The 19,399-nt window shown below is 44.7% G+C and overlaps 1 protein-coding gene across 1 annotated transcript in view; it reads left to right on the top strand.

Annotated features, from left to right (window-relative positions):
• Positions 1 to 19,399, top strand: part of FAM76B (family with sequence similarity 76 member B) — a 92,063-nt gene that overhangs the window by 16,633 nt on the left and 56,031 nt on the right. Inside the window, 3 exon segments of the mRNA XM_029602376.1 lie at positions 1,434 to 1,633; positions 4,756 to 4,803; positions 6,041 to 6,121. Coding sequence (XP_029458236.1) covers positions 1,434 to 1,633; positions 4,756 to 4,803; positions 6,041 to 6,121 — 329 coding nt within the window.

The following is a 19,399-nucleotide window of genomic DNA, read 5'->3' as shown; positions in this document are numbered from 1 at the left end:
ATAGGCCTTGCTGACTCCTCTCCAAACATAGGGGCCGATGCAATACGGTGCCTGTTGTCCTAATGTGTGCATAGCCATATCCCCTGGGCGCCCAATGCAATACTAAATTTCCTAGTTTGTAGACAGATGGACTCAGTACCAGTGGGTTTATGCTCCAGTGCCAGGAGATGGAGACGGAGCACGCTTATGTCACTGTATATATAATTCTTCATTGACCCATGGTGAGACCACACCTTGAATACTGTGTACAATTCTGGTTGCCGCATCTCAAAAAAGATATAATTGCGATGGAGAAGGTACAGAGAAGGACTACCAAGATTATAAGGGGAATGGAACAGCTCCCCTATGAGGAAAGACTAAAGAGGTTAGGACTTTTCAGCTTGGAGAAGAGACTACTGAGGGGGATATGATAGAGATGTTTAAAATCATGAGAGGTCTAGAACGGGTAGATGTGAATCGGTTATTTACTCTTTCGGATAGTAGAAAGACCAGGGGGCACTCCGTGAAGTTAGCATGTGGCACATTTAAAACTAATCTGAGAAAGTTATTTTTTATTCAACACACAATTAAACTCTGGAATTTGTTGCCAGAGGATGTGGTTAGTGCAGTTAGTATAGCTGTGTTTAAAAAAGGATTGGATAAGTTCTTAGAGGAGAAGTCCATTACCTGTTAAGTTCACTTAGGGGTAGACTTTCAAAGGGGTATGTGCGTAAGATACGCGCGTACCCCCCGAAAACCTACCCCAAACCCCCCCCCCCCCCGCGCGTGCCGAGCCTATTTTGCATAGGCTCGGCGGCACGCGCAAGCCCCGAGACGCACACAAGTCCCGGGGCTTGCATGGAGGGGTGTGTCGGGAGTGACGCGGTGTTTTGGGGGGGTGTGTCCGGGGGTGTGGTTCCGGCCTGGGGGCATGACAGCGGCCCCTGGACCAGCCCCCGGACCGGAACATGGAGCGCAGCAGCCGGCCCGGCACGCGTAAAGTTACACCTGCTTCCAGTAGGCGTAACTTTCGGGATAGAGGTGGGGGGGGGGTTTAGATCGGGGGGGGGGGGTTAGGTAGGGGAAGGTGAGGGGAGGGCGAAGGAAAGTTCCCTCTGAGGCTGCTCCGATTTCGGAGCGGCCTCTGAGGGAACGGAGGCAGGCTGCGCGGCTCGGCGCGCGCAGGTTGCCGATTTTGGGCAGCCTAGCATAATTTCAGTCACAACAGGGGAAGGAAGGTGCTTGTTAAGATACAGATGCTCTGGCTGCCTATTTTAGCAATTTATACAAAATGTGAGACTTTTATCACTCAAACCAGCTGATTGGCTGACATTTCTAGCTGACTTTTTTGTGAACTTTTGAACATAACCTTTTGCCATACCTTTAAGTCCTTAATAAGCATTGTGTCCTCTTTTTTTTTTTTTTTTTTTTTTTTTTCCCCCCCCCTCGTAAAGGTTGATGGAAAATTGTTGTGCTGGCTGTGCACATTGTCCTACAAACGAGTATTGCAGAAGACAAAAGAACACAGGAAAAGTCTGGGCTCTTCCCATTCTAATTCTTCCTCCTCGTCACTGACTGAGAAAGACCAGCATCATTCTAAGCACCATCACCACCACCACCACCACCATCACCGCCACAGCAGCAGTCATCATAAGTAAGGGCTTATTTCTTGACTCATTTGGTATACTTTCTATGGTTAGAATCCATAGAAATCTCTTCATGGGATACTCGCTGTAATCTGTCTCTTGGTACAGAAAATTAAACCAGATTGCAAACCACAATAAGGTAAGCTGTTGTGGGTGCTAAACACACAATGCGGTTAAAAAATGACATGTTGGAAAATGTTTGCTTTGCCTCCTAATAAACCTTCCACAGTTCTCAGAGATGCAGACTCTGCTAGTGAGTTTAGTTTAGGGCTCATTACCATTTCTAAAAATCTATTTTAAAAATTAGGTGTGGTTTTTTTTTTTTTAAATGCCCCACTATACTTATCTTTACTTCGAGAATTCCCTGCTACCTCTGCAGGCAATTTCTGGGAAATTACTCTTACATTTCACAATTTTAACTGGTAAATCTGTCCGATTTATAAAGGTCCTCCAAACTCTATGGCATTGGAGCCTTGTGTGTTGCATTTTCCTGTCTATTAGGTTGGTAGGTTTTGGGCCTGCTGCAGAGGTAATGTGCTCATACCCCAGGTGCAAAGTGAGCGACTGCAGTGCTGACAGAAGAAAAGCACTTTGAGTCCATTCTTGGAAGAGGCTTTCTGTGTCTCTGCTAAAAAAAAGACTAATTGCCTGAATACTGATCTTTGAGTTGGAGGGAGGGGAAGGTGGGGGAAATCCCAACAAGTATGGTCAATTCTAGTAAATATATAGTATGAGTTTGCAGATAAATGTAACGCTTTTTGCCACCATTCAGAATTGAGGTAGTCTAGATGTAGTTTCCCTTCATTATAATTTTAAGATTTATTTGACTGTATTGTGAATTGCTGTAAACTGCATTAGGTGGTCCATTGATGAACAAGAAATGGTATATAAGCTCAAGATTAGATTAGAATTTGCAGTTCATCTTTTATTTTCCCGTGCTCCCTAGAGTAATAGAATTATAAGTACAAGTGTATATCATAGCTGTAAACTGAGACTTGACTAAATTAGCTACTTCATTCCTTAAGTTGAAAAGAGAACACATGCCAGCATGAGCTGAATACTACTTATGACAAGAGCGTACACAGGAAATCTAGCTTTTTTTCTCTAATTTAGGCTTTTCATCCAGTCCTCCAGGCTACCACAACATAGTTAGAAATTATCATGGTGGAAGGGCTTTTGAATAGTTATTTTCTTGCTTGCAATATGGGTGGGATTTAGCACTTTGGGGTGCCCCTATCTGGGCCTTACCCCTTCTGCAGTGGCCTCTGCCTGGGTCTGGTGGCCTGTTCGTCCTACATGGATTTCCTGTTAACCTGTGCGAAAGGCAAGATGCCACAGGGGCTATGCAGATGTTAGCTCACAAGTCCTGTGCTGATTTTCTTTCTGTCATGGGCACTGTGCTACCTGTATCCCAGCAAGAGTGCTTTGAGCTCTGCTTCAGCAGCCGGACCCAGTGGTGTCATAGACAACCGCATACATTGCCTGTGCAGAAATCTGGTCCTGCTTCCACTGGCAGTCTGGATGGGCTTTAGCGTGTTTATAGCCCCAATATTTCTTGGATTTCTGTGCTTCCTGAGGAGGATAGATACCATTTTTTTGTCCAATGTGCACTTTCACTTTTCTTATTGGCTGAACCGTGTGATATATGTGGGGACTCTAGTTCAATAGGAATGTGTAAACTAAGTATAGAAATGCTTAAACAAAGATATGAGATTAATTTTCATATGCCTAACTCCCAGCAGTTAATTAGATGGAGATCCAAGAGGCATGGCTGAACTGAGAATTTGTCTTGCCTGCACCTTTAGCACAAGAATTGAGCAGTTAGCTTTTATCTGAAAGCCTGCTGAAGCTAATAGGGATGTGAATCGTGCTTCTGATGATTGAAAATATCGTACGATATTTTCAAAGTCGTCAGAAATCGGGGGCTCCCCGAAACTGATGGGAAAACCCCATGAAATTGTTCGTGGGGTTCTCTTATCATTTTGGGGGAGGGTGGGAAAAACGGCACACCAAAACAATCCCTAAACCCACCCCGACCCTTTAAAACGGATCCCTTAGCTTCCCCCACCCTCCCAAACCCCCTAAAACTTTTTACAAGTACCTGGTGGTCCAGTGGGAGTTCCGGAAGCGATCTCCAGCTCACGGGCCGTCTGCTGCCACTAATCAAAATGGCGCCGATGGCCCTTTGCCCTTACCATGTGACAGGGTATCAGTGTCATTGGCCGGCCCTTGTCACATGGTAGCAGTAATGGACGGCCGATGCCATCTTTAAAAATTCGGCGCATCCATTAAACAAAACCGCGAACGGGCCGCATGAAAAAAAATTAACGATATGAATCAGAATCAATTCCGGTTCTGATTCACATCTCTAGAAGCTAACACTCTTAAATACCATGCACACAGTTTTAATATTTACAGTCCTAGTAGTACTGCCCTTGTAACTATCCTGGCTCATTCAGTCTATGGTGGCTAATCAATATAAGCAAAGCTTTTAAATTGTGTAAGTACTTTTTTTTTTTTTTTTTTTTTTTTTTAATTGCTTTTATGTCGTCCTGGTTTTTTTTTGCCTTTGTTTTCAGTGCTACTGAGCCTTCCACCTGATTTTTAGTGTGACAACTTTAGGCTCCCTGTTGACATTCATTTTATTGTGGAGTCTTGTATATCCACACAAATGATTAGAGCATTGAGCATGCCCAGTGAAGGATAACACGTGCATGATTTACTACTGGGATTTTGTGTCCCTCGCTGTCATGCTGGTCCTAATTTCTTAGTTTCACCAATATCACCTCTGGGTATGTGGGTTATTTGGAGACACCCCCTAAAATATTCAGTTGCCTAAGCATTTTAAAAATCCCTTAGGCCTTTAACTGCTTTCACACTGGGGAATAAAAGTGGATGGGAAGTACTGCCAGACTACTAGAAATAAAATATATCCCAAGAGGAAGTTATAGTTGTTTGCGTTTTGGTAGAAATGATACATTTGTTAGACTAACAAATATTTTTACAGTAGAGTAGAATACCACTAATGTGGTATTAAACAATATAAGTGATACTATGAATTAATTGCCTCACTAGATGTTATGGGGAGGTGCCTGTTCATTGATATCTCACATTTTTGCTTGTTTTTCAGAATGAGCAGCTTGAGTCCAGAAGAAGAGCAGGGACTATGGAAACAGAGGTAAATATTATGGCATTACCTCCATGTCAATTTTTTTTTTAAACTTATTCGTGTCTAGCAGTGTCATCCTGCTACTTTTGGGCTTCAGCTTAATTTGCCTCTTATGCCTGCAGCTAACCAGGGTTTTTATCCCAATTTTAACTCCCTCCCATTTAGTGTAGTGTTCACAGCAGTAATTTTCTGGTTGAGATGCATTGATCTTTCCTCAACAGTCCAGCACAAGCATACTTTTATTTATGTCTCCATTTCTTGGATGCCTTAATCTGGGCATATTATTTATTATTTAAATTCTTTTAATATACCGATGCTCAAGACCATGTCTTATCGTACTAGTTTACATCAAACCAGGATAAAAACCATAAATAATAGAAGTGAAAGTTACAATAAACGGGGTATTTTACAATTTTACAGGGTATTCAGGTCTATAGTATTTGTCACTGGCTCTGTTACTACAAATACAAAGTTAGTGAATTAACCAAAAGTAAACTAAAAAAATGAGACTCCAACTAGATTTAAATATAATCAACATAGGGAACTCTTAGATGTCATAAAGGAGCTGATTATATAGATAATGTACAAGGAGAGAGAAGGCCAAATACAGGGAATGACCCTGACTGATGCAATGCCCACTGAGAAGAGTTTGAGCAGAGATATCAAGAGGGGGAGTGTAGAGTGAAGATTAGACCAAGGATAATCTTTTAAGCAAAAAAAAAGAAAAAAGATCTTCAATTGGCAATCGAATTGATAGGTGCAAGTTATTGAGGAGAAGTGTGCTATGAGAATAGCAGTGAAATTGATAGAAGAAATGAACTGTTAACCAGCCAGCAGGTATTTGTTTCTCACTGGCTAGCAGTCTCTCCCCCACCCCATGGTCTAAATGCAGTCTCTCCAGCTCTTGCAAGTCCAAGGACTAGAATTTGGGCTTGGGAATGGAAACTGAGTGTCTGACATGACAGTATTCATTGCTGCTATTAAGCCTTCAGTTCAGCCCATGATCTTTAATGTTCTGTCTGGGATTTGTGAAATATGTTACTGACTAGTTTTTTCGCTGCACATTAAATCCATAAGAGAGAGCGTGATTTTTGAGAGAGCTGTGTGAGTGAGCGAGATCCAAAGCTAACACACACTGGAATGATTCACCTGTTGTGAATTAATTTCACACTGGAGTATAAAGATCATATTTAGTCAATGTGTGCAGCTAAATTAAAGTCTTAATTTGGATGCTTTGTTTCTTTAGCCATAAATCCACTGCAGCCATTCAGAATGAAACTCCAAAGAAAAAGCCCAAACTGGAATCCAAGCCATCAAATGGAGATAGGTAAAACATTCTCTCATCAACTGTGCTGTGTAACTTTATCAGAGCAGTATGATGATCGGTCATTGCAGTGCTTAGAGATTGCAAATTCTGTAGAACCTCAGCAGTTTGATTCAAAACCATGATGCTGCTGGGGAAACTTGTTACTGTTTTTGGCAGTCGTGAATTGGCACTCTGCTTATTTCAAGTTTTTGAGAGAAGGTGATTTGTAAGATAATTGTATGATTACTGAACGACTTTGTGATCAAGATTTTAAGATTAGTCTGAACGCTGTTTCTACCTTGGGAGTTGTTCTAGAGAGACATGTTCCTAGTGCCGCATGCTACCAGGGACATTGTGTTTCTTACCAATGTGTCTGTTCCCTAATGAGGATTAGATCAGTTTTTGTTTTCAAATGGCAATTCAGGTAGAGTTCAGCTTGTATGTGGTAAATATTAAGGTTGTTCCCCTTATACGTTTTGGGAACGGTACATCTAATTTAACTGCACTGTTTCAAAACTGCTATGCAATGGGCAACTCATAATATTCAGACTTCTGGTATTTTTCCTCAATTTCAGAGCAATTTTATTTTTATATCCTTTTGATTAACTTTGCATCCTGGTGGCCGTAATATGATGGAAGAAAGTCAGCCTTATGGGGCCAGTAATCTCACTGACTCCTATAGCATCTCACCCTCTAATGCTATGGGGTACTTTTTTTTTTCCTGGAAGTGAAGAAATTAGTTAGGAAGGGATAAAAGAGATGGGGTGTTAGACATTTTCCCACAGATAAGCAGACTGAATTAGCCATGTTATCTGGGAGCTCCCCCTTGCAGTCCGATGTGGGAACTTCTTAGAACGTACAGAGTTTTGCTTTTGCACACCTGCATGGTGCCTTCCTGCACAACTGCCTGTATCGCCTCATTTTTTTTGTTTTCCCACGCAGCAATGGTCACGGGTGGTTCTCTCTCTCTCACTTCTGTTTTTTCTCTCCTCATCTACCTTCACTTCAGTGAACACCAAACAGTACTCTTCAGTGCTCCCTCTATTTAAATCTTGCCAATGTGGGAAAATTTAGTCACAGATGGACATAATTACTGTTGTTTGTCTAGGGCTGGATCATGAGCAGTCATCCTGTTGGGATTGTGGCAGGATCTCCAAGAGCACAGCAGCAGCGGGCCACAAAAATAGCCAGAGTCGGGAGTCAGAGGGGGGTCCCATCAGGCTCTTATGCCCCTACCCAATGCTCCACGCAGTCCTCTCCAGGCCAGGAATCAAAGAGACCAGACAGCAAAAAGTGAGCATCCTCCCTGGAGCCGTCATCGAGTTAAGGCCAAGGGATCGAGGCCTCCGAAACAACCTTGAGGTAGGACTGAGGGTGAAAAATCCTGACGAACCCAAGCAACCTCTGATGGGGTGAAAAAATGATAGGTCTCCTGGTGTCGTGTGTCTACTGCGATGCTAGATAGATGGCCGTCACAGACCCGAAGTGCTCAACACTGAGCAAAGGAACGGTCGACACAGGGCGCATGACACACAGCGTCGCTCCACATATCCAAGGCAGATGGCTGTAATTGTGACGCGACCTGCACAGAGCCTCACTCCAGTTATGCCATTGCAACAGACACCAATGTATGCATCAATGCATACTAAGGCTAAAGGCAAGTCACATCATGGCGCATCGATGCATTCGATGCACAAATGTCATGCATTGTAGGAACTTCCTGTGGAACTTTATCACCATTCAAGTAATGTGCCAATAGCCTTTCTCCTCTCTGATATGGAAGGGTCGGGGGCTTCTGATGGAGACATGCTACACATTTCGGCACGTTCTTCTTTAGCTTCAGACAGATTTCTAACTGTGCCAGAGCAGAAGAGGATGCTGACCTGAGAGTCACCAGACAACAGAGACATGGGTCATCAAAACTTCCCCATAGAACAGACCGGAAGATCTGACTCCCCCATGTTAGAACAGGAAAGTCCTCCACCAGCTAAGAAAAGGAGAACATCTCTGCTGCCTCCTGGGCATTGCAGGGCACAGCCTCACAAACGATGTCCCAGATAAAGGGAATTCTACAGACTTTTTGACCCATTAGTGTCCTCTCAACATCCAGAGTCTCCCTCCAGCCCGTCAGCAGTGAAGTTGGAACACTCCACAGCATCTTCTCTACACCGGGTACAGTCTGAGGGGGAAGAACCGGTGGTGGAATTAAATTCACCGGCTGAGGCACCGAGCCAAGAGCCAGTGTATTCCTCTTCACCCTCTCCAGGGTCTTCGACAGCCGTACCCTCAGACCACACGGAGGACCCACCAGAGCCATAATCACCTCCAGAGGTGATTATGGAAAAAGTGGGCACTGTCTTAAACCTGGAAACCAAGAAGCTGCCAAGTCCTAGGACAGAAGTCCATGGACTAGTGAAGATTTTTGATATCACAATGGAACCGATGGTTCTACCTTCCCACTCGGCCTTAGGAGATATGGATAAGACTTGGGAGACACAGTTCTCTGCACCCATCTCCCAGAAAACAGACTTTAAGTTCAGGATGCGGAAGTCTGCCCACTTCGGCCCAGTCCAGTTACCCATGTGTCGGTTGTGCTGGAATCTGCAATGAAGAGAACCAGGAAGACCAGGCTCTATTCCAACACCCCTCTGGGTAAGGGTGGCTGATATTTGGAAACTTTGGTAAGAAGGTGTTTCAAGGATCAATCTCAACGCAAGATTCAACACCACCAGTTCTATACAATGTAATACCTATACGAATGACTTTAATCCCTAAAGTCTGATGCAGAGGCCGCAGTTAAGCCACAAAGGCAGGGAATTGCTGGTATGGAAGAGGGTTTGCGAAATCAACTTCGCACGATCTACGAAGGCTTTGACATGTCAGCTTGTACCTCAGCGGCAGCTGTTGCAGCCAGAAGGATAGCCTGGCTTGGAGTGAGTGCAATTCGGGAAGACGTAAATGGAAAAACTTGCCAACCTTCCATGTAGGGGAAACAACTTGTTTAGAGACAAGCTCTGCAAAACAGTATCACAGCTAAAGGAGCAGAGTATAGTGGTGTCATCCCTCACGTTTCCAATAGAACAAACCGCTGCAAAGAGATACTACCTGACCTATCGGAAGCCCTTCTATCCAAGAGGCTCCTACAGGCCTCTTTTATCATATAGGCCTCAAGCCCAGTCTCGTCGTCTGGGACTACTCCAACATATATCGAAGCCAATGCAGGGTGCTGGTCAAAAATCCTAACAGTCTTTTTGAAACTAACCTGGCCACAGCTACAGGGAACAATGGGCAACTGCCTCGCTTTCTTTGTTCAGGCATGGGGGTCAGATCACATAGGATCGTTGGGTAGTCAACATCATACAAAATGGTTACCTCCTAAATTTTCGAACCTTCCCAGCATTCACACCTTGCTCCGCCTTCAAAGGGGAAGAAAGACTTCCCCCTCCTCCGCCAGGAAGTCCAGTTGCTTGTTCATCAGTGAGTTCATCGGCAACTGCAAGGATTTTATTCCCAATACTTCCTCATTCCCAAGAAGAGCCGGAGGGTTGAGGCCAGTTCTAAACTTCAGGGTCCTGAATTACTTCATTTGGTGGGAGAAATTCAAGATGACTTCTCTGAAAACCATTTTGCCTTTCTTACAACCTAACTGGTTGTGCTCTTTAGACCTAAAGTATGCTTATGCTCACATGCCAATGTACTCAGCACAACCAGGTCCTACTATTCAGCCTCTCTTCGGGAATAAAGCTCTTCCCCTTCCTGGATGATTGGCTGCTTGTTGCACCAAATTCAGAACTGATCGTTGCCCACCAAATTTGAACAATAACTTGCTTGGAGAGCCTAGGCTTCATTATAAAATACAAAAAGTCTTATCTAGACCCTGCAGTTTATAGGTGCGATCATAACACTAGTCTTTGCAAAGCTTTTCTTCTGGAGGACAGGATTTGCAGCTTTCGGAATCTGGCCTCAGTACTAAAGTGCCTTCCACAGCTCAGCAAATTCTCAGTCTTGGGTCACATGGTGGCAGCAATGTATATGGCCCCTCGCACATGCCTTCACATGCGCCATGTGCAGTGGGGTCTGAAATCCCAGTGGTCTCAACACTTTCACCCTTTGTCAATGCCGCTGACCTTGACTCAACCAATGTTACCGGACATGAATTGGTTTCTGAGGCCCAGTGTTTTGCAGTCAGATGCACCTTTCTGAAACCTAACTCATCAGATAGTACTAACGACAGATGCCTCCACAAAGGGGTGGGGTACACATGTCTTACATTTCAAAACACAAGACCTTTGGTCCCCCAGCATGAAAAGGTTTCAGATCAACCTACTGGAACTATGTGCCATACAATATGCCATCCGCGCCTTCTTTCGCTGCCTTCAACACAAGACAGTCATGGTATACACGTACAGTCAAGTGACCATGTTCTACATAAACAAGGAAGGTGGGTCCGATTCCAAGATACTGTGCAAAGAGGCGGTACTGGCATTGGAATGGGCGCTAGCTCTCTTGATATGGCTATAGGCGACCTACCTGCCAGGAATTTAAAAAAAAAAAAAAGAAAAAGCCAACCAGCTCAGCAGAATCTTTCACCTTCACGAATGGGAACTGCATCAGAATATGGCATCCTCCCTGTTCCACAGATGGGGAACACCCAGCATAGATCTCTTTGCCACAGAGTACAGCATGAAGCTACAGGAGTTTTGGTCTCTGTCCCTAAGCAATTGGCTATTGGCTCAGAATGCTTTTCTGCTCAAGTGGACGGGAACTCTGTTGTATGCATTCCCTCCAATTCCACTAAATCGCTTGGGTGATGCAGAAATGCATTGCAGACGAGTCAGATCTCATCCTTATCGCACCAGCATGGCCCAGACAACCCTGGTATACCTACCTCCTGCATCTCTCCATACAGCGACCAATCCTTCTTCCAAGCAGATCGGGCCTCCTTCTTCCAAGCAGATCGGGCCTTCTAACTCGGGAGGGAGGGATACTGCTTCATCCCATGCAAGACTCCCTTGATTTGACAGTGTGGAGATTGAAAGAGAAGTACTGAGCCATCTTCCTATCCTGATGGAAATCCAGGACATTCTGATCTCTTCAAGAAGAAAATTTATGAGGAAGAATTATGCAGCCAAATGGTATAGATACCTCAATTGGTGTATGTCTGTGTCGCTCAAACCCTTTTGCTCCTCGCCATAACAATTACTTAGATTTCTACATATGCTATACACCTCTGTGCTGGCAGTTTCATCCATCAGGGTACACCTCAGCATTATATTGGCATACCACCCTTCTATTCAAGGAACCTCCATATCCCCTCATTTCTCATTTCATGAAATGGTCCTTGAGAGTTCACCCTCCAATCTCTCGACCGGCTGTACCTCGGGACTTGAATATCGTTCTGGAGAAGCTAATGCTTCTGCCGTTTGAGCCAATGCAAACCTCTTCGTTAAAATTTCTCACATGGAAGGTTTTATTTCTGGTAGCAATAATGTCTGTAAGACGAGTAGGAGAACTGCAGTTCTACCCATAACAAGGTCACCCTAAGGACCCATCCTTCCTTCCTTCCAAAGGTGCTCTCGGCTTTTCATCTAAATTGGACAATAACGTTGCCAACTTTCCTTCTTAAGTGACATGCATCCAGCCAGGAAGCTCTACTGCACACGTTGGACTGCAAAAAGGGTGTTGGTCTACTATAAACAAGGAACTAGCATGCCAAACAGGCATTGCCGGCTCTTTCTCTCCTTCAACCCGAATTGCTCCAGGATTGCCACTAGCAAACTGGTTGACTCAATGCATTCACTTCTGTTATTCTGTTAAGTCAGAACATTTAGAATCAAAAGTCAAGGCTCATCAGCTGAGAGCTATGGCTGCTTTGATTGCCCATCTTTGAGTGCCAATTCAGGACATATGCAAAGCTGCTACGTGGTCATCTTTGCATACCTTCGCATCTCATTACCGCGTCCAACAGTTCTGATGCGTCCATGGGGCAGGAGATACTATGTTATGCTACTAATTTTTAAGACTGTCCACAACTCACAGGAACACGATGCACAATGTATACTGCACATATCCACACATAGAGAATACTTCTGGTTGGACATACTACTGTGGCTGGGGACTCCCAGACAGCATGGCTAATTCAGCTTGCTTATCTGCGGGGGGGGAGAAGCAAGTTTGCTTACCTTAAACTGTGTTTTCCGTACATAGCAGGATGAATTAACCATGCATCCCCGCCTACCTCCCTGGATAGTCTCCATCCTTCTGCCTGCTATTTTTCCTACCTTTCCTGTGCTTTCTAACCAACTGCAGTGATGCAAGCGGTCACATGGGAAGGCACTGCGCAGGTGCAGGAGCAAAGCTCTGTACATTTTAAGAAGTTTCTGCATTGGGCCACCAGGGGGTGCTCCAGATCACATGGCTAATTCATTCTGCTATCTATGGAAAACGCTGTTTATAAGCAAACTTTTATGTCCCATCCATAGGGCTGAATTAGCCATGCTGTCATGGGACTGTCAGTCTTAAGGCGGAGCTTCACAAAGCTGATAGAGCTTTGCTCTGTGCGGCTGCACGAGTGTTCCCGCGCAGAAAACAGCTTCTCCTCAGTCTGTCTCTTCCGCGAGCAGGAACGCACATGGAGCCACGACTCTCCTCCGCTTTGGTTTAAAAATAGAGAACAAATAGAGAGAAATTCTTTGAATTGATCCTACAGGCAAAGACAATAGGTATCAAGTATGCCGCGACTATCCGGATTCAAGCCATGCGCTTGTGGAAAAATAATGTCCATAACGGATGGACAGCGAGGCCTGCTACCTCTGTCTAGGCCCAAATCACGGCCAGTCTGTGAAAACTGTGGTCGGATGCCGCCGCGGGCACAACGCCAGAGACCGGCTAAAATTGAGAAATTAAAAAATATCTCCCTCTCTGGATTCTTTGCTGCCCACTCCTCCCCGGGTCCAAGGTCGAAGCATGCACTGACATTTCGGGCCACGTCGCTGGAGCCGGGCACTTCACAGAGAGAATATCCACCCAAAACGAGAAACATCAAAATCATCAGCATCATAAGGGAGACTCAGCCAAGTCCTCCTCTGTGTTGAAAGTAACATTATCGACTGCAAGCGTCTGGCACTCAGTTGAAATCCTCTAAGCACGCTTGGAAACATGCGTCGATTCACCCGAAGCACTCGTCCAAAACTCAGAAGCGTGGATCGACTCACCTAGCGGAAGATCACTTGACTCATTTGCCAACACAGGGATTGAAGCAAGCGCCGGAGCACTGGTCGCAGAGCCCGATGCAGGCCTCGATGCCTACTCCGGTGCATGCATTGAAGCAAAAGGACCATAGCCATCAACACATATTTCAATACTACAGCCGAAGCCATCGCAGTCGAAGCATCCAGTTAAACAACTGAAGTTACATCAGTCAAAGCACTCTAGTTATGCCCTTGAACTGTTATCTCACGGGGCACCGACTCATCCTCCTTCTCATCGACCGAGGACCTTGGAAAATATCCCTAGGCCTTCTACTTCAAGAGAGAACCTAAGTCCTCCAAACCCAGAAGAGAACATTCCACCTTCTGCTTCCTCTCTTCAGGGACAAGACATTCACCAAACGGAGTCACCTATTGACTCGAGCGAGTTGATTAGCGTATTATCTTACTCCCCATCCTCATCGTCTTCAGAGAACGTCTTTTCGGACCTGTCTTCGGTGTCAAAAAGAAAAAATTATTTACCTCAATTGCAAGAACCATTACAGAAATGCTCCAAACTCATCAACCTCTCTTACTACAAAAACATCAGCGACATACAGAGGACTCTGATATTTTGCTGGCTGCAATTCCAGCCAATCAACCTTCTCCATTACCTCCACAGCCTCAGGTCACAGAGGGCACACAAAGGGCGATAACTCAGTTACCATTGGCTTTTTCGGACTTCCTATCCTCCTTCCAAACAGGATTTGGAATCCCTACGCACACGCCCACAACTCCAGGGGAGAAAATTCCAATCTTACCGCCTGATATATCTCCAATTATTCTGGAACCAAGACCACATAAGGACCCATCGGTGGTAAGTTATCACCTCAGCCTGCAACATCTAGACCAGCTGACTCACCTCCAATGCCAAATAACCTGACTCGGGTCCATCATCTACTGGGTATCTTTCAGACCCTCCTGAGGGCCCTCAGGAACCATACTCTCTGCCTAAAGACTTGACATACCCAAAGTTTATAGATAAGGTAGGCCTATCACTAAATATGGAGGTACACAAACAACCTGATCCCAGATCGGAGACATTAAGACTATTAAAGATCTTCGACTTTCCATCAGATCCCTCAGCTCTGCCATCTCACAAAGTTCTCGATTCGGTACTTGAGAAATCATGGCAGACACCATATTCCATAACCCCAGTCTCCAGAAAAACGGACATAAAATACAGAATGCAGCAGTCAAGCTTTTACTCTTCCACTCAATTACCTCACACATCAATTGTGGTTGAGTCAGCCATGCAACGGGCCAAGAAGTCCAGACTTCACTCGAATACGCCACCATGAAAGGATAATAAGTGTCTGGATGATTTTGGTAAAAGGATATTCCAATCAGCCATGTTTAAGTGCAAGAATACACCAACATCAATTCTATAGAGTCCAGTACTTATTTGAATCCTTACAATAACTCAAGGGGATCCTACTGGACACAGAACCAACGTCTCAGCCATTACAACTGGTACAAGACATGGAGGGAAGGGATCAGACACCTCTTAAGAACCGTATATGAGGGCTTTGAAACATCTTCCAGAGCTTCAGCGTCGGCCATACCTGCCAGATGTTTAGTGTGGCTAAAGGCTAGTGCAATACGTGAAGACGTACATGATAAATTAGCAAACCTGCCCTGCTGTGGAGATAGTTTGTTTGGAGATAGACTCCAAGAAACAGTCGCTCAATTAAAGGAGCAGAATGTGGCTGTTCAGGCATTGACAACTTCTATGACATATGGTTCTTTTTCTCGCATTTACTTTGCACAAACTAGAAGCGCACCATATCATAGACGCCCATTCAGGTCTTATCCATCGTACAGACCGCAACCTTATTCACAACCACCTCACCAACCCCCTCCAAATAATCAATGCAGAGGTCGTCCGTGGACACAGCGACAGCAAGGGCAAAAACCTTCAGTCACTGCAAAACCACCAACCTCTTATTGTTCACAGGGCCGCCATTCCCCACGGCTGTGGGAGACAGGATCACAGCATTCAAGGAGGTCTGGAATACAATCAGATCAGACCGCTGGGTGCTAGAGCGAGTGTCTCTCTGGGCTATTAATTACATTTCAAATCCAAACTTACCCTTCCACATCTAACTGCCAACATGAGCAATTACTCCAATCACCTTCATTTGGCAGCAGAAATATCACAACTCAAAAACCAACGAGCAATAAGAAATTTGCCATCCTACCTCTGCAATATGGGGTTCTATTCCCCATATTTCTTCCCAAGAAATCAGGGGGTCTAAGACCGATTTTGGACTTACACAACCTAAACAAACATTTAGTCAAGGAGAAGTTCAAGATGGTCTTACTCAAATCAATTCTGCCACTCCTTCAACCCAACGATTGTGCTCACTGGACCTAAAGGACACCTACACACATATTCCTATGCACCCCTCTTCATGGAAATACCTCTGTTTCTCAGCAGCCCCGTGAGTATTCAGAGTAGTTAAATCACAAGCGGATTGTGATACATTACACGATGACCTCGCAAGACTGGAAGATTGGGCATCCAAATGGCAGATTAAATTTAATGTGGACAAGTGCAAAGTGTTGCATATAGAGAAAAATAACTCTTGCTGTATTTACACAATGTTAGGTTCCATATTAGGAGCTACCACCCAGGAAAAAGATCTAGGCATCATAGTGGATAATACTTTTAAAATCGGCTCAGTGTGCTGCAGCAGTCAAAAAAAGCAAACAATGTTAGGAATTATTAGGAAAGGAATGGTTAATAAATCGGAAAATGTCATGCCTCTGTATCGCTCCATGGTGAGACCGCACCTTGAATACTGTGTACATTTCTGGTTGCCACATCTCAAAAAAGATATAGTTGTGATGGAGAAGGTACAGAGAAGGGCAACCAAAATGATAAAGGAGATGGAACAGCTCCCCTATGAGGAAACACTGAAGAGGTTAGGGCTGTTCAGCCTGGAGAAGAGACGGCTGAAGGGGAGATATGATAGTGGTCTTTAAGATCATGAGAGGTTTTGAAGGAGTAGATGTGAATCGGTTATTTACACTTTCAAATAATAGGACTAGGGGGCATTCCATGAAGTTAGCAAGTAGCACATTTAAGACTAATCGGAGAAAATTCTTTTTCACTCAGTGCACAATTAAGCTCTGGAATTTGTGCCAGAGAATGTGATTAGTGCAGTTAGTGTAGCTGGGTTCAAAAAAGGTTTGGATAAGTTCTTGGAAGAGAAGTCCATTATCGGCTATTAATCAAGTTTACTTAGGGAATAGCCACTGCTATTAATTGCATCAGCAGCATGGGATCTTCTTAGTGTTTGGGTAATTGCCAGGTTCTTGTGGCCTGGTTTGGCCTCTGTTGGAAACAGGATGCTGGGCTTGATGGACCCTTGGTCTGACCCAGCATGGCAATTTCTTATGTTCTTAAAATGCATGGCAGTGGTGGCGGCCCACCTTCGTCAGCTAGGAATCCATGTTTTTCCCTATCTGGACAATTGGCTCCTAGTAACATTGGATCAGAAGTCCCTGATAGATCACTTGCAACAGACCATCTCTTGTCTTCAAAGTCTAGGTTTGAACTTAGGTTGGATTTCTTATAGTTTAACATCTTCCGAACACTGCAATTCATAGGAGCATTATTGGACACTGCAAAAGCAAGAGCTTATTTGCCAACAGACAGGAGGTTATTGTTACAAACACTGCCCAAAGATCTGCGTTTTACAACCAGACCAACAGCCAGACAGATATGGTGTTGGGTCATATGGCGGCAGCCATTCATATGGTCCCAAATACTCGTCTCCATATTCGTCATCTTCAATGGGGGCTAAAACGCCAGTGGAAACAGCACTCACAACCGATGACTCGCAGAATCATCTTGACTTCTGCAATGAACAAGGAATTAGATTGGTGGTTACGGCCACAGATACTCCAGAGAAGTGCACTATTTACAACACCACCTCACAACATCGTACTCACAATGGATGCTTTCCATAGGGGATAGGGAGCACACCTCAATCACCTAGAAACACAAGGACTGTGGACTCCTTGCGAAACGTCTTATTAGATCAACCTCCTCAAGCTCAGAGCAATCCGTTATGTCCTCAGAACCTTTCGGATACAACTACAAAGGAAAAGAGTAATGATATATACGGACAATTAAGTGGCCATGTTTTTCATAAACAAACAAGGAGGATACTCTGCAGAGAATCCCTTCTCGTATGGGATTGGGTATCTTGTCACTCAATCCATTTGCAAGCAACCTATCTTCCCAGCATAGCCAACACGAGGGCGGACAGGTTGAGTCAAGTTTTTCACCCTCACGAATGGTTTCTAGACCAACGGGTAGCCGACCACATTTTTTTGCACACTGGGGAACACCATCTATGGACCTCTTTGCCACGGAAAGCAACAGGAAGGTACCTCATTTCTGCTCCCTGTTTTCCAGTCATCTCAGGATAGCTCAAGACGCCTTCTTACGTCCGTGGACGGGAAGTCTAATGTATGCCTTCCCTCCAATTCCACTGATAACTCTCATGCTACAAAAATGCATAGCCGCGGCGGCAGACTTCATTGCCCCGGCGTGGCAGAGACAAGCATGGTACTCTTACCTTCTTCTCTCGATCGACACCTCCATTCCCTTGGGCAACAAGGACTGACTCCTGTCCCAGGACCAGGGAGCTCTCCTCCACCCAATGCAAGACTCCCTCCACTTGACAGCACGGAGATTGAACAGTCACTATTCAGGGAACAGGGAATATCGGAGGATAGCCAGAAAATTGTCTTAGCAGCCAGAAAACCTTTTACCAGGAGAGCATACCACTATAAATGGAAGCATTATGAATCATGGTGTTCATTCACCATGATCCCTTTCATTGTGCTCCTACAAATCTACTGGATTACCTGTTTTCCTTATTCGTCAGGATTAGCGACTGCTTCGGTCAGGGTACATCTTAGTGCCATTGCAGCCTATCATAGGCTGCTCAGGGACAACCAATCTCACAACACCCAGTGGTTTCTACATTCATCAGAGGTCTCTACCACCTTCAACCCCCCGATTTTCTAAGCCACCAGTAGCCTGGAACCTTAACCTAGTTCTTGAGCAGCTAATGCTTTCCCCGTTTGAGCCTCTAGATTCGGCACATATAAAATACCTCACATGGAAGGTAGTATTCCTGGTTGCAGTGACTGCCGGACGACGAGTAAGTGAACTTCAAGTGCTGGTACACTATGAACCTTACCTTTAGTTCTTCCACCACAAGGCAGTTCTACAAACTCACCCTTCTTTCCTCCCGAAGGTGGTTTCAGTGTTTCACATCAACCAGTCTATTGAATTCCCTACTTTTGTTCCAAAGCCACATCGTAATGACTGAGAGAAATTACTCCACACCCTAGACTGCAAAAGAGCGCTAGCCTACTATAAGACTAGGACACGCATGAACTCAAGGCCATCTCAGCTGTTCCTTTCCTTTAATCCGAATACACCTGGCCTGCCAGTTTTAAAACGAACAATTTCTAGTTGGATAGCTCAATGTATTCAGCAGGTGACACTACCTGTGAAACCGAATGCTCATCAACTTCGAGCAATCTCCATGTCCTTAGCCCACCTAAGTCAAGTTTCACCTATTGACATTTGTAAGGCAGCGACCTAGTCATCTCTGCATACCTTTACATCTCATTACTGCTTAGACCAGCAGACGTCTCAAGATGCTAAGCTGGGACGAGTGGATTTGATTTGGACAATTTGATTTAAGAACTCCATATCAGCTGTCCACTCAGGACAGGTCACACACACAAAAAAAAAAAAAGGTACATCACTTTCTTAGCGTGACAAGGGAGCTTGGGACTCCCATGACAACATGGCTAATTCATCCTGCTATCTATGGAAACACAGTTTACAGTAAACAAACTCGCTTCCCCCCCCCCCCCCCCCCCCAGGACAACTGTTCCCGCTCAACATCCAGAATAAAGTCCTTGAATTTTATAAAGAAAATAACTTTTCTCTTTTTGGCCCATTAGTTTCTCCTTTTGCCTTCCAGCTCAGTTAAAATCAGTACTGAGATCCTGGTGC

The sequence above is a fragment of the Rhinatrema bivittatum genome, chromosome 5 (assembly GCF_901001135.1).
Source record: "Rhinatrema bivittatum chromosome 5, aRhiBiv1.1, whole genome shotgun sequence".
Classification (NCBI taxonomy): Eukaryota; Metazoa; Chordata; class Amphibia; order Gymnophiona; family Rhinatrematidae; genus Rhinatrema; species Rhinatrema bivittatum.
This window is presented reverse-complemented; position numbering and strand designations above follow the sequence as displayed.